This window comes from Raphanus sativus, chromosome 9 (assembly GCF_000801105.2).
Source record: "Raphanus sativus cultivar WK10039 chromosome 9, ASM80110v3, whole genome shotgun sequence".
Lineage (NCBI taxonomy): Eukaryota > Viridiplantae > Streptophyta > Magnoliopsida > Brassicales > Brassicaceae > Raphanus > Raphanus sativus.
Window position 1 is genome coordinate 1,502,013 of NC_079519.1, and position 18,083 is coordinate 1,520,095.

The 18,083-nt window shown below is 34.8% G+C and overlaps 2 protein-coding genes across 2 annotated transcripts; one reads left to right on the forward strand and one right to left on the reverse strand.

Moving 5' to 3' along the window:
* Window positions 1-5,004: 5,004 nt before the first annotated feature.
* LOC108824303 (amino acid permease 3) lies at window positions 5,005-7,267 on the forward strand. Its single transcript, XM_018597703.2, has 7 exons — window positions 5,005-5,265; window positions 5,350-5,583; window positions 5,673-5,766; window positions 5,845-6,059; window positions 6,144-6,283; window positions 6,361-6,719; window positions 6,789-7,267. The coding sequence occupies exons 1-7, from the start codon at window positions 5,172-5,174 to the stop codon at window positions 7,081-7,083; spliced, it is 1,431 nt and encodes a 476-aa protein (XP_018453205.2). The 5' UTR covers window positions 5,005-5,171; the 3' UTR covers window positions 7,084-7,267.
* LOC108824304 (auxilin-related protein 2-like) lies at window positions 7,215-9,256 on the reverse strand. Its single transcript, XM_018597704.2, has 8 exons — window positions 8,894-9,256; window positions 8,718-8,817; window positions 8,460-8,632; window positions 8,311-8,390; window positions 8,050-8,115; window positions 7,713-7,802; window positions 7,452-7,622; window positions 7,215-7,358 (listed from the first exon to the last, which is right to left on the reverse strand). Exons 1-8 carry the CDS (start codon window positions 9,144-9,146, stop codon window positions 7,320-7,322), a joined length of 972 nt encoding a protein of 323 aa, XP_018453206.2. The 5' UTR covers window positions 9,147-9,256; the 3' UTR covers window positions 7,215-7,319.
* Window positions 9,257-18,083: the final 8,827 nt, after the last annotated feature.

The following is an 18,083-nucleotide window of genomic DNA, read 5'->3' on the forward strand; positions in this document are numbered from 1 at the left end:
TGGTATATAGGAATCATTCTAATTTTTTGTATTTAGTTTGGTAAAATTTCATATACTGCCTAGAATAGTGGAATTATCATTATAAAATCTTCATTATCTAGAGAAACGGAGACAACAAAGGTTCTAAACCTCTTTTACCATCATCTTATGTCAGTACTCTAAGAAACTATACACGAAAACCAGATTTTCATATTTTTTGATTTTTTCTAAAATATGTGGGTTAACCACCCTTTTTAAAATAATGAGTTTTCGGTAAATCCACTATATACTGAAGTTTATACTCTTCACTTTTGTTTAAAAAATTTCAAACCATATTCTACATTTGAATTAATGTATTATAAACTATCATTCATAAAATCATTCAAATCTTTTAATATTTAGTTTAGTAAAATTTCGTATCCTGCCTAGATTTTTTGAACGTAACGTGCCTGCATGGATTGTTGATTTCCTTTGCCCCTTCCTGCATTACAAATTTACAACGTTCGTGTTGGAGAAGGTTATATATAGTCCCACAAGACACTAATAACAACATAAAACAGAGAATAAACCACGAAAAATCGCCTTTATTATCCAGCTAACTTCTTTCAGTTTCAAAAAAAAAAAATTGCCTGAGAATGTTAGGAAAACTGACAATCAAAGGTAGTTAACAAAACATAAAGTACAATATGATGTAATAACTGATTATTTCTACGAGATGATGATGATGATGATGATGATGAGACAATTTTGTTGGTTTCTAACAACTGTTACCAAGAGAATGTTATTGTATAATTCCATCACATTTCTATTTGGAAGTATTTAATTTGCGAGTCATCAATCATTCTGCAAAAGAAACAGTTGCTTTGGTTTTACCAAAAAAAACAGTTGCTTTGGTCAAGTGCCAGCAGTGGAGTACGATCTTCGAAGGGTGGTATATTTCTAACCCTTGCTTGATGAGGTAAGCATTGAATTAAATTGTTTTATGTTCAATTATTAAAGGGATCAAAAATTCAAGTATGCTACCTAACGTTCAAACATTCCAACTGTAACGGCATTTACAATAAGCCAATAACTTGCTTACACTTAATTTAAACCTGTTTTTATTTTATTTGAAACTAATACACTTTTCAATGGCAGTATGGCAGCGCTATAAATTTAAACAAAACTTTTTTTTTTTTTAAACTTAACATTCCACTCATTCTGTGATATTTCCATTGTTTCTGTTTAACTATGTATCATGAAGAAAAAGAATGAGTACAAGGTTGGCTTGCCCTGCCGGACTAAGTAAAAGGGGGCAAGAAAACAGAAATACAACTCCATAATATTAACTTAGCATGCGAGTTGTCAGGAAAGTTGTATTAATAGCTTTGAAATAAATATCATTGATCATTACAACTGATAAGATACGTCTATAGTGGAAACCAGCAAACCATGTGAAAGAACTGTTGAGGATTTTATCATAAACTTTATCCTTAGATATTTCGTATTTGTAATCACGGAGTGGGTTGGTGTACTAATGACGGAAAGCCACAAGTTACAACGATGAGATTCTTATAGTGGTAGTTACGATTCTTAATTTTCTTATTGCAACAAGCACTTGTTTAACTTATCAGAAAAGAGTTGTTTGTATGATAGTGTTGTCTTAAGTTAACTAGTCGTCAAACCTTTCTTGAAGATGTCATAACAATTAGAACACTTTGCGTCAGCTTGATCTGGCAAGACAATACATATTTTCGTGAGCTAAAAGAAATAAAAACCAAAAAGTGAAGTACGTATACATTGCTACATACATACATGAGAACATGTTAATTATCATTATGGAATATATTTGATCATGCATCAATTGAATATTACCAATTAAAATAATTCATGACAACATCCCCTATATATTAATCCTGGAACATTGCAACATTGTTTGGTAGCCACATGTCATCATGAGAATTATTCTCAGGATTGTTAGAGAAATAAGTTGGTCCATCTACACATATATTATAGTTTTTATTAAATAACTATTAAATCAATTATCAATATACAAAAAATATTCTCTATTGTTTCCTTAAATAAAAGCTACGGAATTTCCTAATATGATTGACATATATATCACCATTAATGATTATGAATAATAAAGATTTGATAATAATTTTTTATCCTCTATACTTTTCGTTTAATTTTATTTGTTAAAATAAATTAAACAATCACATTAAGCATATAATAAAAAAAAATATTTTTTCTTATATGTTATATTTCGAATTTTTTAAAATGATTATAAATTACTAAAAATGGTACAAGCCTCACATTGAAAATTTTGTGATCAATGGTAACTTTTTTTCAGTTCAGCCTATCGTTTTTAATGAGTCTTGAATATTTTTTTAATGATTAACTAAATAAATCACGTACATAAAAGAAAGTGTTTTGGTTTAAAAATTGTTGTATACCCAAAATCAGTATGAACCATTGTCACTTTCATTTAAAATTTGGTTACAATAAAAAATATATGGTTGGGAAAAAAATCCGAATCCAAATAACCGAACCAAATTCAATCTAGAAAATAGTATAGAACTTTAATCAATTTGGTTAGATATCTGAACATGTTTAAAATTTTGGTATCTAAAAACCAGAACCGAACCCGATTCGGACCAAAATATTTTGGGTATCCGAGTATATTCAAACCAAATTTATATACTTAAATATATTATTTAAAACAATTAATATCTAAAAGAAATATACAAAATACTTAAGATGTTTTAAATTGTCCAAAATATTTAGAAATATATAAAAATAGTAAAAATTATATATTTAAAATAACTAAACATTACTCAAAATACCAAAATACTGAAAATATCTATTCATTTTCTATCCAAATATTTAAGTTAAACCAATTTTTATGTTAAATTTAAGTATTTTGGTATACATTATTCAAATTTATATGTAACATATTATTTTTATTTTTATGTTTTGAGAAATTTAAAGTATATATGAACTTTAAGTTTTTAAAAAATTAAATGGGTTATCTGAATCTAAGACCAAACCGAACATATAAAGATTCGAACCAAATTTGCAAAGATCCAAACGGAACCTAACCAAACCAAATGATACCTACCCACATATCATCCCTAATCAAATGTAAAAAAAAATTATTGATAACAAAAAAATGTATTATTTATTTAGATACAACATATTTTAAAAAAAAGTTCACTCCGCGCAAAGCGCGGGTTATCATCTAGTGAAGTTATAATCAACTCGGTAAACTAAAATTAAGTTGTTTTTTTTTTTTTGGACGACAACTAAAATTAAGTTTAGAAACTTTGAATACACATTCATTTTGCTAAATTATTTTAGCAGTACCAAACTTGATACTTTTAAAATATCATACATATGATAAATGTCAAATATAATACAGTACCTAAACCGAAACCTACCCGGGAATAGTAAGCAAGGAATCTGATGCTCTTTTATCTCTAGGTTAGAATCAGATAAATCGTGACGGCTGAAAAATGAAAAAGAGAATTTAAGTGTTGTGATGATAAACTCATGGGTTGAGATGAAACTATTTTAAATATATTAGATAATGAGGATGATACTCTAAGATAACAAGTTGGAGAAAGTGGGCTGATGATGAAAGGCGTTTCTGGTTCATTCTTTAATTGAGGATGGATGTACATGTCTGCTTAAATCAAAGTGGATGATCTGAACCAAAGAACCTTATTCTTGTTCATAGATCCTCGATTTTTATTATTTTTTTAATTTTTTTTTTTGCAATATACACATGGAAAGTAAAGATCTAGTGATCGACCATTAAGATTGATTAGTACAGTTTGTATGTGTGCTTGCGGTTTAACGCAAACTCGGAGTTTAAAAGATTATTATTCTATTTGTATGAATATAATTCATTTTGGACTACTTTCCATTGAGTGTTAGTCTTAACTAATGACTTTGTCTGACGACAATCTTTATATAAATTCCTGATGAAAGATTTGATTTCCCACGAATCAACCTTATGGTAGTAGTGAAAACAGAAAAGGTTTATATAGTAACTTTATGGTAAAAAAATTTAAAATAACATATTCATTTCACGTAGCTGGTGAAACCATGAAACAGTTTCTTCTCGAACAAAATCCAATACATTTTTAATGAGTTTAGTTGGCAAAATAATCAAAATAGCTTGCACGCCTACCTGCAGAAACTTCTATGATGGTCTGGTGAGATATTCTTTCGAATTATAGGTAAGAGATTTGTATCAAATGTATGTCACTATCAAGTCGATCATATTTATTCACTTTTCACTTTAGCATCTTAAATCTCCACAAAAATTGTGCGTACTCATCATATAAGGTTGGCACTAGGTCATTTTCATTTATTTTACATTTTGATGCGTTTTAACTTTACAGACGAGATATTTTCTACATATATTTTGCTATTTTATAATCTAAACCATCTAAATAAAAAATTGTTTTTTCCTAAACCCATGACATGAATAAAAACATGTCATTGTGCTACTAATGTGAAATTTCTCTTATTTTTATCAATAGTAAATGGCTATATTTGTATATTAATAATTTCATTCATCACAAAAGATTGTGTAAAGGAATTTTAAAATTGTTATTGGCTAAATACCATGATATATATCTGTAATTTTCAGTTGCAAACGAAATTGTAAAATAATTGAGAAATTACTTAGAATGACTCTAAAAACAATTGCAAGTAAAAACAACTTGAAGCTTCAACACACGTACACAAAATAAAGGCCATTCAAAGTTGAACAATGACACTAAGTCCAAATGAAAGCGATGGCAGCATCTTGGACTTTCATTTTCAATCCCATATTTTCTTTCTTCTGTATGTGTGTTTTAAATATCTCATTTTGTTTTAGAATCATTCATATAAATCATGGAGTCAAAAGAACACATGAGTAAGGTCCTACCAGCTTTTCACCAATCTTTTTTCTTCTCTTTTCGTATAAACCTTTTACCAGTTTTCTGTGTATATAAATCTGCACTCAGCTTCCAGTTTCCCTTCATCCACCTCTTCTTCTTCTTATTCAAACTAGAACCCCAAGAACCAGACAGAGGTTTTCAAACACATGTTATAAGACAAACGCAACACTTAGCTTCTGTCTTTTTTTTAATAACACTTGGCAATTAATTTAAGTTCATTTATTGAACAAAACAAAAACAGAGCCAAAAAAAAAACTAATGGTTCAAAACCAGCAAGAAGCTTTCGCCGTCGACATGCCACAAACCGGTGGCTCCAAGTGCTTCGACGACGATGGCCGTATCAAACGAACGGGTAATAACATTTCCCTTCTTGCATATCGGAAAAAAAAAACAGAAAGATGAAGTTTTAAAATGTTCCTTTGGGTTATATATATAGGAAATGTTTTGACGGCGAGCGCACATATCATAACGGCGGTGATAGGTTCAGGAGTTTTATCACTAGCATGGGCCACAGCACAGCTAGGTTGGCTCGCTGGACCGGCGGTTATGTTACTCTTCTCCGTCGTCACTTATTTCACTTCCACTCTCCTAGCTGCTTGCTACCGCTCCGGCGACCCTATCTCCGGCAAGAGGAACTACACTTACATGGACGCCGTCCGATCAAACCTAGGTAAAAAATACAAATATTTGAATGAGTCTGTGGAGGAGATTAAGAGAAATCTAGAATATTTAACATGTTTTTTTCATTGTTCTTCATAGGTGGCGTGAAGGTCAAGTTATGTGGTATTGTTCAGTATCTTAACATCTTTGGTGTTGCAATTGGTTACACTATTGCTTCAGCTATAAGCATGATGTAAGTGTTCTCAACTAAAAGCTACCAAAGTGTTTCTTGGTAATGGGTTTTTGATTTTTTTTTTTTTTTAATTTTCAGGGCGATTAAGAGATCAAACTGTTTCCACCAGAGTGGAGGGAAAGATCCATGTCACATGAACAGTAACCCTTACATGATAGCTTTTGGTCTAGTTCAGATTGTATTCTCTCAGATTCCAGATTTTGATCAGCTTTGGTGGCTCTCTATCCTCGCTGCTGTCATGTCCTTCACTTATTCCTCTGCTGGTCTTGCTCTCGGCATAGCTCAAGTCGTAGGTCCGTAACTATATAACACATCTATAGTCACTAACGTGGATCAGAAGGAAACTTTTTTTTATAATTTGGTTATGGTTTCATCAGCAAATGGGAAGGTGAAGGGAAGTTTCACAGGGATCAGCATAGGAGCTGTGACAGAGACACAGAAGGTATGGAGAAGCTTCCAAGCTCTTGGAGACATTGCTTTTGCTTACTCTTACTCCATCATCCTCATAGAGATTCAGGTACTCTTCTATCATCTTCAAAAGTCTTGATCATTAAAAGCCACTATGGTCTCATTCTTGTTTTGTCTGAAAAACAGGATACAGTGAAGTCACCACCATCAGAAGAGAAAACAATGAAGAAGGCAACACTTGTGAGCGTTGGTGTAACGACTACGTTCTACATGCTGTGTGGTTGCATGGGATATGCAGCCTTCGGAGACATGTCTCCAGGGAATCTCCTAACCGGTTTTGGGTTTTATAACCCTTATTGGCTTCTTGACATTGCAAATGCAGCCATTGTGGTTCACCTCGTTGGCGCGTACCAAGTCTATTGCCAACCTTTGTTTGCCTTCATCGAGAGGCAAGCTTCGGTTCGGTTCCCTGATAGCGACTTCATTGCTAAAGATATCAAGATCCCTATCCCAGGGTTCAAGCCTCTCCGTTTGAACTTCTTCAGGTAGTACAAAGTCTTGTCTTCAATTACTAATGAACATGTTACATAACCAAATGGGTTTTACTTACTCAGGTTGATATGGAGGACAGTGTTTGTGATCATAACGACACTTATCTCAATGCTTCTACCGTTTTTCAACGACGTTGTGGGTTTGCTAGGTGCACTTGGGTTTTGGCCATTGACGGTTTACTTCCCGGTCGAGATGTATATAGAGCAGAAGAAGATAGCTAGATGGAGCACTCAGTGGGTTTGTCTTCAAGTCTTCAGCTCAGCTTGTTTGGTAGTTAGCATTGCTGCAGCTGCAGGGTCCATAGCTGGAGTTGTTCTTGATCTCAAGTCATACAAGCCATTTCAAAGCAACTACTAATACTCTTTTTTTCCAACCAAGAACAGTCAAAAAGAATCAAGAATCTTGGAGTACTTTATGAGCTTTGCGTTTGATAAAAGATAAAAGCAATAAACAATGTTGTATCCTCTGAAGCCTAATGGCGAGAACTGTAATCTTACTCCATATTCATATATATACTAATAGAAGAGGTTTGACAAAACAATTAAGTGTAGATAACTACATATACACATACACCACACACACACACAGAGTGTTTAAGATAGCTCCTCTTTGTTGAACTTGTTCCATGCTTCCTGTTCGATGTGATAGAAGAAAGTTGATCAGATACATTTTTCTTAGGTAGAAAAATCAGTTTGAGAGAGGATGGAGATTTACTATGAAAGTACCTGTAAGATGGTGAAGACCTTCTCGGCGATATACTTTTGTTGAGCACCTTTCTGCTGAACTTTATCAGGATGGACATAGAGGTTTGCCTTTTTATAGACTTTCTTGACTGCTGAAGAAGTGATTAAATCTGTTAGAGAGACAGCCTCCCAGCCACATCCAGGCCAAAGTACCTGATCATCATCATAGCCAAAACAACAATGGAACTACTAAGAAGTAAACAGGCAATTTGATCAACGGTTTGTCTGTAGAAGAGAACTCACGAGATGCAATGATGATATCAGTGCACGTAGGTTCCCTTCTTTACCAGTAGCCCAAAGCTTAATCTCAGCGTCTAGGGTCTCAGAAATCCTCTAAAACAATATCATAAGAAAGTCAATTCAGTTTAACTAAAAATGATGTGACCAGATAAATGAAACAATAGCAGATAACTGATCATGTCAACAAGGAGACTAGATACTGGATTTTAAAGGAAATCTTGAAAAAAAAGAAGTAAGTGTAATGAAAACGCTTTCAAGAATCTCAAGAAAGAACTTAATGATAGTGAAGACTTATTATTACAGTAAAATGTCAAAAAGAAAAAAAACAGCAATCACTTACACTCCTTTCTTCTTGTTCAATCTGAATCTGAAGATCACGTTTATTCATATCATCTATAACCTTCTCCTACGTACAAGAAGACATTTAGTAAAGTAAAAACTATAAACTTCCAAAAGTAAAATATCATTCTCAAAACAACTAGAAGCTGGTTCCAAACACTGTAGCATGTGCAAGCAGAACCAAGCAGTGACATAAGAAAAGGCAAGTGGTTTGGGGAAAAAAAGTTAACACTGATTTAACAAATATAGATCACATGCATACCATTCGATTCTTTATTAGTTGTTCACGCTCCCATCTAGCTACTCTTCTTTTGTCACTTTCCCCTGGAAGTTCCTCAGATTCTACAGGAAATGAATCACTTGTTGAGTATGAAGTATCTGTGAGTAAGCAAATAAGTAGAGAATATATACCTCCAAAAAGTGGTGAAAACTCGTCCAGGAACTGTGCTGAAGCAACAGGTGATCCCCATGAATACGTTGGTACGCTGCTAGACCGAGGCCCAGGGATGAAAAGGGAGTCAAGGTCATATAATACACCAAACTGCTGCTTCTTTACTTGAACCGCTTCAGTTTCTTGAAACTCACTATCACTCAAGAAAACAGTTTTATATCACCATCATTACATACATAACCACTAAGCAAATAACGTTCATAAACTGATTCACAAACTTGTTACTAAGCGGACCACTCCCACCAAATCCAGGTATCAACTCATCAAAACCATCTTCATTTGGACTAAGTCCGGTCAAACCACCCAGTAAGTCATCACCTGCGTTCAAAACGATGAAGAGATTTGACTTAGGGAGCAAGTAACAGACACAAACTAAGACACGACTTAGTCTTACCAGAATCATTGGTACTAGATAACCTAGTCAACTCATCAAACACCAAGAAATCGTCAAACCCACCACCAGGATTCAAAAAGTCAAACTTTGAATCGTTCAAGGTCAACTCTGCGTTGGCGTCGTCTCCTGGATCGAAAGGAGAGGCCTTTACACTGTTAAGGTTGAATTCAGATCGTTTCGAGGCAGCCATTGGAGCTGACTTTCCTCGAGGCTTTAACCCGTAACGCTCCGTGAGAGCAACGAACTCGTCCATAGCGCCGCAAATACTCAGTTTCGAGACGAAAGTAAACAAGTAGATATGAGTTTAAAAAAAAAAAAAGACGTAAACTTTATCGAAGGTCTCTCTCTGCTTCTCTCTGTATCTCTCCCTCTCTCTCTCTCTCTCTCTCGCCTTGAAGGCGGTTTGTATATAATAACTACTTTTCGTATTAGTTGGCGCCATGCATTAACTTATTTGGGCTTAATGGGCCTTCTTTTTGTTTTTCTAATGAGCTTTTTATATCTAGCCCAATTTAACATGGGTGTTTAATCACTAATTTGACATGAGTCTCGATAATAATGTATACTATTATTTATGAAATGGTTTTTCTATCTCATTTCAGGTAACATCAATATACATATTTTAAAATATTTGAGAGGATTAATTATTAAATGTATATTAATAAATTTTAACAATAATATCATGTTGATGTTTAATTTATGATTTTAGTAGTTAAATTTATCTTATAATCAATTAATGAGTTCAATTTTAATAGTTCTAAAATTTAATAAGTAATGGAACATCAATATGAAAAAGGAAATTTCACACTTGCTTTGTATATCCACTGGATATTAAAATTTAAATAAGCATCAAATTACTCTTCTAAAAAACATTGAGGGGAAAAACTTTATCTATGCTTTTAAGTGAAATTTGACACTTGCTTTATATATCAACACCATAATATATATGTTAAACGTAGATCATTGAATATTAAAATTAAAATAATAATTATGTCACTTTTCTAAAAAACTATTACGAAAAAAGTTTCTTTGTTGAGGACATATGTACGTATTACTCATATAATGGCAAATATAAATATTAAGATAGAATTTGTTTGGTAATTATAAACATAATATAAAATAAACATAACTATAATGTTATTGTTAGAATTTCACATACAAATATCAATAAACTACAAAATACACGATAAAATTTTGATTATTTGTCATGTACTTATAATTTTGACTCAGGAGTCATCAATTTAAATATATACTATTACCTGAACTTTATTAAATAATCAGAAATGAGAATTAGGACATAATTCTAAATATTTCGTTCGACCCAATCTTTAAATTATATTTTTTATATAATATGTAAAGTAATGTATATCAATCAATTTGTAAGAAGTTTTAGTTAGTGTGTTCTTGCGACTCGGCCAGGTAGGCTCGACAATTTGGGGCATCTTCAATGATCGCTTGAAGAAGAGTATCTCCTCTGTCCATTGCATTACAATGCAATGGTTGGTCAAACCTCGTAAAGAAAATCGCTAGCATCGTTGTTGAATTGAGCAGTGATATCTTCATGTCCTTCCAGTGGTCGATAGATTTTTCTTGCAAATCTTTTCCCTTTGATCCGTAGTCGGGAAACACCAACCTCCGGATCTATATGCACACCTAGGTAAAATTCTACATTATAGGTTATGTCAAATCCAGAATACATGATTACATGAACTTGACACATAATTAAAGAAAAACATTAGCATCAATCTTATTTTATTATATAAAATCAGATATAAAACATGTGATGAGAAAAATAATATCATCAAATCTTATGATAAATTATAATTGTATTGATTCATGTGTATGAGAAAACAATGTTACAGAAAAGGAAATACAATATAATGGAGTTAATATAACATAATTACATGGATTGAAATATATGATTTCTTATATCTTATTATTATTAAATAAGATAATAAAATCACAAATAATTCATGATAATCCTAATTCTATGCTGCATCAAGTCTCTCAGGTCAAAAAAAAAAGTCTCTCAGGTCAAGAAAGATTTATTCTTGAATTTTCAGTCGGATTCTTGACACAAAATAGATCTTCTGCAATTGCACAAAATTTGGAGTAAACTGATTTCACCATGTTTGATTGCATCAGATTATCAGGATGAAGGGTATGGTTTTCACGAGTAAGGTAGATCAAATGTTGCAACAATCTTCCCTTGAAGGCAAAACAAAGCATTAATCTTGTAGATTAAGGTACTAAGCATAAGATATACCACTTCTATGGTCAAATCTCTCTTTCACTAAACACGATTGATCAATTAGAGACTCACAGTGACCAATATGCAACTATATACATTTATAACTTCTAATAGTAAATTTGTTCAAAAAAAAAAAACTTCTAATAGTAAATAGACAATAAATTACTAAAACAATACCTTATTTAACTCTATTTTATGTTGTTTTCTTTTTTCAACAAACAGTTTTGATCAAATGGTGAACCTCCTGGAAACTGATAATGTTTTAGCATTGAAAGTCTGAGATGCATCTCACTGGCATCAGATTCATTCTCAACTTCAGTTGCGGTCTGTATATAATAATTAACAACCAATATCACTAAGCCATTGAAACACAAAACAACAAAAAATAAAAATAAATAACAATTACCACTCGGCATTATTGGCAGACGATTGGCATAATTGAAGAAGAAACAGCGGTGCTCGAACCACCAACCTCTTGGGTTGAAATGGCACGCAAATCAAACTCCCATTCTCTTGTAAACTCATCATTGTTGATGTAGAAACGCTTGGGAAGTAGCTCCCTTTCTACAGTTGTAAACAAAGGAAACTTGGCACTATTACTTGCCCATTGTCCAGTAGGAGAAAGGCCAGGCATGCTCCCTTCGTTGTTGAAGATACGCCAGGCACGCTTCCTTTTTCTTGTCAATGCTTCATCCTTGCAAAGGATCTTCTTTGAGGGTGTGATTTTGGTCTTCTTATTCTTCCAATGATATCAGATCCATCAACATTCTGCATAGGTAAAGAATAACAATCAATATCCCCCGCTAGACTTGGCTTACAAGCTATCAGAAAATCAAGCCGCTAACAATGACTTGTTCAACAAGCAACACGAAAATCAAAGAGAGACAGGAACTTTACCACTAGCGCGAAGCAACAAGAGCACTTTCGAAATTCAGAGGTTTCCCCTCCATCAGGTAAGAAGGCTTCCATGATTCTCTTCTCCACTGATTTGTCCGTAAAGGAAAAAGATTACTCTCTTATATCGATCACGAAAAAAATTTATTCCTAGAGACACTTTATGTCTTTATATTAACATTATTAGACACTTTATACTTGGCACACACTTTTTTACTGGCTAAAGACCAAAATACACTAGTGATATAATTTATTCTTGTTACACTCTCTCCAACCCTTTCTCTCCCTCGTTCACCTCTCTCCCTTTCACTTTTGATACCTTCTCTCCAATTCACTCTCATTATTGTCTCAATTTTTTCCAAATATTGTCTCGACCAGCTGGGGTGTTTGCAAATGGAATTTCGGTTTGTTTTTTTTGTCTTCTGTTTACAGTACTTATAAAGCTGTTAGCAAGTTCTTGGAGATTTGGTGCTGGTAAAAAACCTTATTGTACATTTAAACTGTGAATCTTGCTAAGCATTATTCATTATCATAGTTAACTTATGAGAATCTATATCCTTGTGATTACAGAATGGGTACACGGGTTTATAGTAGATTAATTTGTGTCCACAATTTTTGTAAATATCTATTGTCTCCATGTCCACATTTTTTTGTATATATATATGCGTGGATGTTAAAAGAAGAGAATTGAATATACCTACTTTCATTTGGTCTTGCATTCAATAACTCTCAATATATGTAATTAGTGTGGATCTAACTTGGTCTAAGTATGTATGTTAATGTTTTAGTGTCCATGTCCACACTTTGATATCTATGTCCACATATAGTTTATAGGGCTTATTGCAAAAGTGACTCAAAACTTGAATTCAAACAGAAAACTAACCTTTTCTTTTGACTCATTTTTTTTTTGAGTTTTTAACCCCACATCTGCATTTTATCTACGAAAATGCCATTAACCCTTTTTTTTTTTTTTTTCGAAAATGGCTTCTTTACTGTCTCAACCTCATTTTCTTCAAGTATTTACAATATTGCCACTGCCATGAATAGTGGGAACAACCTTGTACGAACTGTTTGGAGCTTTTAATGCCCTTTAATGCACGTAAATCTCTTTACACTCTCTCTGTTTCAATTGTTATGAACTAAAAACAACATTTCTTTCACTTTCTCTCCATATTCATCCAAAAAACTGAAGCTTTTGATTCAAAATTGTTTGGAGCCATATTTCTTTCGTTTTGACTTACGGTTGCTTTCGTTTGAGGTTCTGGGTGGTTGGAGAAGACCCTGTGTGCAAACAAAGTCATCTCACCTAGTTGAAGGTACGAATTTGAATTTTTTTCAAAATCTGTTCGCGTAGAAGACTTACAAGTAAGTCATCTGTATGTAGAAGACTTACTGATGAGTCTTCTGGTCAAACGGACGACTTAAACTAAGTCGTCCAGCTTTGTTTGGTGAAAAAAAACAGTCCAGACGACTTATATATAAGTCGTCTACGAGAAACAGGCTAGTTTTGCATTTGACCGAATCGTGTCAGATCTTTGACTATTTCTGGACGACTTATAATTCAGTCGTCTCTCGGAAAGTTAAAATTTCAATATTTTATTAAACTAGACGACTTACGTGTAAGTCGTCTTAGGTTAGTTTTGTAGTTGAAAAATAAAACTTCATAATTTAATTTTTACCAGACGACATAATATAAAGTCGTCCCGTCAGAAGACTTAATTTAAAGTCGTCCGGGGAAAGCAAAGTCGTCCAGAATTTTTCCCAATTAAGTCGTCCAAACCTTGCTTATCCCGGACGACCTTAAATTAAGTCGTCTAGCTGGACGACTTTTAGTTAAGTCGTCTGGAGAAAGTTAAATTTCAAGTTTTATTTTTCAATTACAAAACTAACCTGGGACGACTTACGTGTAAGTCGTCTAGTTTGAATAAAATATTGAAATTTTTACTTTCCAGAGACGACTGATTTATAAGTCGTCCAGAAATAGTCAAAGATCTGACACGATTCGGTCAAATGCAAAACTAGCCCGTTTTTCGTAGACGACTTATATATAAGTCGTCTGAATTTTTTTTTTTAACAAACAAAGCCGGACGACTTAGAATTAAGTCGTCCCTTTTAATTTTCAATTGCAAAAGTGACCTCTTTAGACGACTTACCTTTAAGTCTTCTGGACGACTTAAATCTAAGTCGTCTGCGATAATGTTTGTTGAACTTCTTCATTTTCTCTATGTTTACTAATGTGTTTTATTTTGAATATTTGCAGATGATTTTTAAGTTACATGCAGTGTATGGAGAATGGTTGTTGAGAGATTTCCGTTGGGATTTTGTGGTTGATGATCTCAAAGGAGCAAGATTGTTTTTATTGAATGAAGATTCAACACATGCTGAACTTGTTGCAATGGCTCAAGAAGATTATAACCTGGACATGAGATCAGTGACTGTGGAGATTAGCTACTCATTACCAGCAGAAATGATGATGACTCCAAGCAGTCCTCCCATTCATGTTACAAGTGATAGACAAGTTCGAAACTTGCTCGAGATACTCAAAACGCATAGAGTATGTCTTTGTGTATCAAGCCGCAGCAAGGTGGAAACGGTTTCAGAGAAAAGAGAAGAAGCTGGTGATAATGATGAAGCTGGTGAATGGGAAGAAGATGTTGGTGATAATGATGAAGCTGGTGAATGGGAAGAAGATGTTGGTGATAATGATGAGGCTGATGAATGTTTTGAAGATGTTGGTGATAATGAGTCTGTTGAAGATGAAAATCAAGATGGGGAGGAGGAAAATGGGGAGGAGGAAAATGGGGAGGAGGATGCTGATAACACTATTGTTGGTGAAACGGATCAGAATGGTGGGGATTACAGTCTTTATGGAAAGGTTCTAGATGAGGACGAGGAAGATGATGATAATATTTGTTTTGAAGAAATTGAAAAGACATATGCTAAGACAAATGCTATTGAAGGAGGAAAATCGGATTGTACCAGCATCTATGTCAACCAGAGTTTTGTTAGCAAGGATGCACTGCTTTCAGAGCTGCGGTTGACAGCAGTGAGGGGTAGGTTTTCTTTCAGAATATACAAATCAACAAAAACTCTCCTTGTGGCAATATGTCGGGTTAGCGGTTGTGGATGGAAGATCAGAGCGAGTGTGAAACATGGGTCAAACACGTTTTGGGTAACAAAGTATGTGGAAAAACATTTATGCTCAATTGGAGACCGAATCGCTCAGCGGAGACACTGTACTCCAAAGTATGTTGGTAGTCTTTTCATTGATCGTGTTGGGATCATTGATGGGATAACTCCACAGCATATCACTGATGCAATGAAGAACATGTTTGGCATGACGCTTGATTACACCACTTCATACAGAGCACTGTTATATGCACAGAAATTGGTGAGAGGATCAGCAGAAGAAGGGTATTCGCGTCTGCCTTCATATCTCGAGCAAATCTCCATTGCAAATCCTGATTCTATCACGGCTATAGAACTTGATTCTGAGAAAAGATTTAAGTATCTATTTCTCTCTTTTGGAGCTTCTATCAAAGGTTTTAAGTATCAGAGAAGGGTCATTGTGGTGGATGGAACTCACCTAAGTGGAAAGTATGGAGGTGTTATGTTAGTTGCAGCCGCACAAGATGGCAATTTTCAGATATTCCCATTGGCTTTTGGGATCGTGGATGCTGAAGATGAACCTTCTTGGGAATGGTTTTTCACAAAATTGGCTAGTTGTATATCTCATGACAAGCCTCTGGTGATAGTCTCTGACCGGCACGCGGCCATTAAAAGTGCGTGTGAGAAGGTGTTTCCTTGGGCAACCCGAGGAATATGTTATTATCACCTTCAAGATAACATTGTCAAAAAGTTTAAAGGGAAACATCTCATGTACTTGGTGAAAGGGGCTGCTTATGCGCACACGGTTCACGATTTTAACCGGTACATGGCTGAGATACGGAGTGCAAACCCGGAACTTGCAACGTATTTGGAGAAGGCCGACGCCAAGCTATGGTCAAGGGTTTATTGTAAGGGGAACAGGTTCAACATAAAAACAAGCAACATCGCTGAATCTATTAATTCCGCACTGAAGCGAGCAAGAGGATTTCCGATTCCGTTCCTGCTGGAGTTCATAAGGCAGAAGTTAGGAAAATGGTATTGGAAAAGGAGACAAGATGCTTTGAGTCTCCCAACTGTACATAGCCGGGGTGTTGAATACTTGCTTGCTGTTCGATCAGAGATAGCGGATACGATGACGGTCGAACCAATTGATGGATGGCGTTTCTTTGTCAAAGGTGGCAAAATGGACTGTGCGGTTGATTTGGAACATGTAAAGTGTGGTTGTGGTGTCTATGGAGTGGAGAAAATACCTTGCTCTCATGCTATAGCAGCTGGAACACATGCTGGTGTGCATATCGACACACTTGTATGTCCACTTTACTCAAAGAATCATCTGTATGCAGGATACTCAGAGAATATATATCCTATCGTGTCACAACATATTGAGGAACGAGAATGCTTTCCTCCAAACGTAAAGCGTGGTCCGGGGAGACAGAAGAAATCAAGATGGCAATCTTGGTTGGAGCTATCTAGGATGAGGGGACACAAACCCAGGAAGAAACACAGGGCACGGAGATGCTCAAACTGCAAGGAAACTGGCCATACGAAACCACAATGTACACAACCAGTTGACTAGTTGTCCAGACGACCTAAATATAAGTCGTCCAGTCTTGATTACCCGTCCAGACGACTAATTTCTAAGTCGTCCAGTGTTTCGTCTACCTTCTACGAAGTCGTCCAGTGTATTAGACTACCTTCTACTATCCCTTCAAGTGTATTTTTTTAGACGACCTTTTACGAAGTCGTCCAGTGTATTTAAGTCGTCCAGTGTATTTAAGTCGTCCAGTGTTTAGACTACCTTCTACTATCCCTTCAAGTGTATTTTTTTTTAGACGACCTTTTACGAAGTCGTCCAGTGTATTTTATTTTTAGACTACCTTATTTTTTTTAGACGACCTTATTTGTAAGTCGTCCAGCTGGAAAACCTTCCAGACGACTTATTTGTAAGTCGTCCAGCTGGAAAACCTTCCAGACGACTTATTTGTAAGTTAGAAAATCTATACAAGTTAGAAAATCAAATAAATCATACATGCCCACAAACATACAAATAGATTTGTGTAAACAAATAGTTCAAATATACAAATAGATTTGTGTATACAAATAGTTCAAATATACAAATTGATTTGTGTATCTATACAAGTTAAAAAATCTATACAAGTTAAAAAATCTATACAAGTTAAAAAATCTATACAAATTGATTTGTGTATCTAATCATACATGCCTACAAACATACCACCATCCTCATTATCTTTCAGATGCTGATCAACAAGCTCCGTCCATATAGCCAAAGCCATAGTATCCCTCATAGTCTTCGCATTGGACCTAGCAAAGTCTTTAGGGCTAAAGGGGACCCCAAGAGCATGACATTCAATGTACTTTGCAGCGTACACGCCACAATCACCATTGTTGGCCGTGGGTACATCTTTGAGGAGTCTCTCATAAGTGTATCGCTCCAACCCATGCATCTGGTCTCCGCACTCCACAATCAGATAAGGGACCATCTCGAGAAAAGGCTCCATTATCTCATCCCATCTTTCTGGTATGGTAGTTGAAGGTATGCTGTCCCAGACGACTATGTGCCTCTTAGGGATCGATATCCAAATAGCCACCCAATGTTTGTTGTCCAAGTTCAGTGGCGCATAGATATCATCAATGTCCTCCCCCCACTTCTTGTTTGATTGGCAAAATGAAGGCATTGATCCGTCATACAAACTCGCCGCCCCACTAGGTAGCATTTTTCCTAAACCATTGTGATCAGACGACGATGTTTTGAAGACCAGATACTGTTCTCTCCAAGACTGGGTAAAGTTGTGATCCAGGAAGCACATTCGCTCGCTCCGGAAACATTGTGGGTTCTCCTTATACCTCTGCCTCAGCACATTCATCCAAGCATCTATATGCTGCATATAAAATAATACAAGTTAGAACCTTCCAGAC

Bases quoted from the DNA above. Each gene is read 5' to 3' on its own strand.
- LOC108824303 (XM_018597703.2), top strand. From the start codon at position 5,172: ATGGTTCAAAACCAGCAAGAAGCTTTCGCCGTCGACATGCCACAAACC. The intron at 5,266-5,349 runs GTAATAACATTT...TTATATATATAG, and splicing joins TGGCCGTATCAAACGAACGG to GAAATGTTTTGACGGCGAGC. The intron at 6,720-6,788 runs GTAGTACAAAGT...TTACTTACTCAG, and splicing joins CTCCGTTTGAACTTCTTCAG to GTTGATATGGAGGACAGTGT.
- LOC108824304 (XM_018597704.2), bottom strand. From the start codon at position 9,146: ATGGACGAGTTCGTTGCTCTCACGGAGCGTTACGGGTTAAAGCCTCGA. The intron at 8,633-8,717 runs GTTTGTGAATCA...CTTGAGTGATAG, and splicing joins AGTGGTCCGCTTAGTAACAA to TGAGTTTCAAGAAACTGAAG. The intron at 7,623-7,712 runs GTGAGTTCTCTT...GATGATGATCAG, and splicing joins TGATATCATCATTGCATCTC to GTACTTTGGCCTGGATGTGG.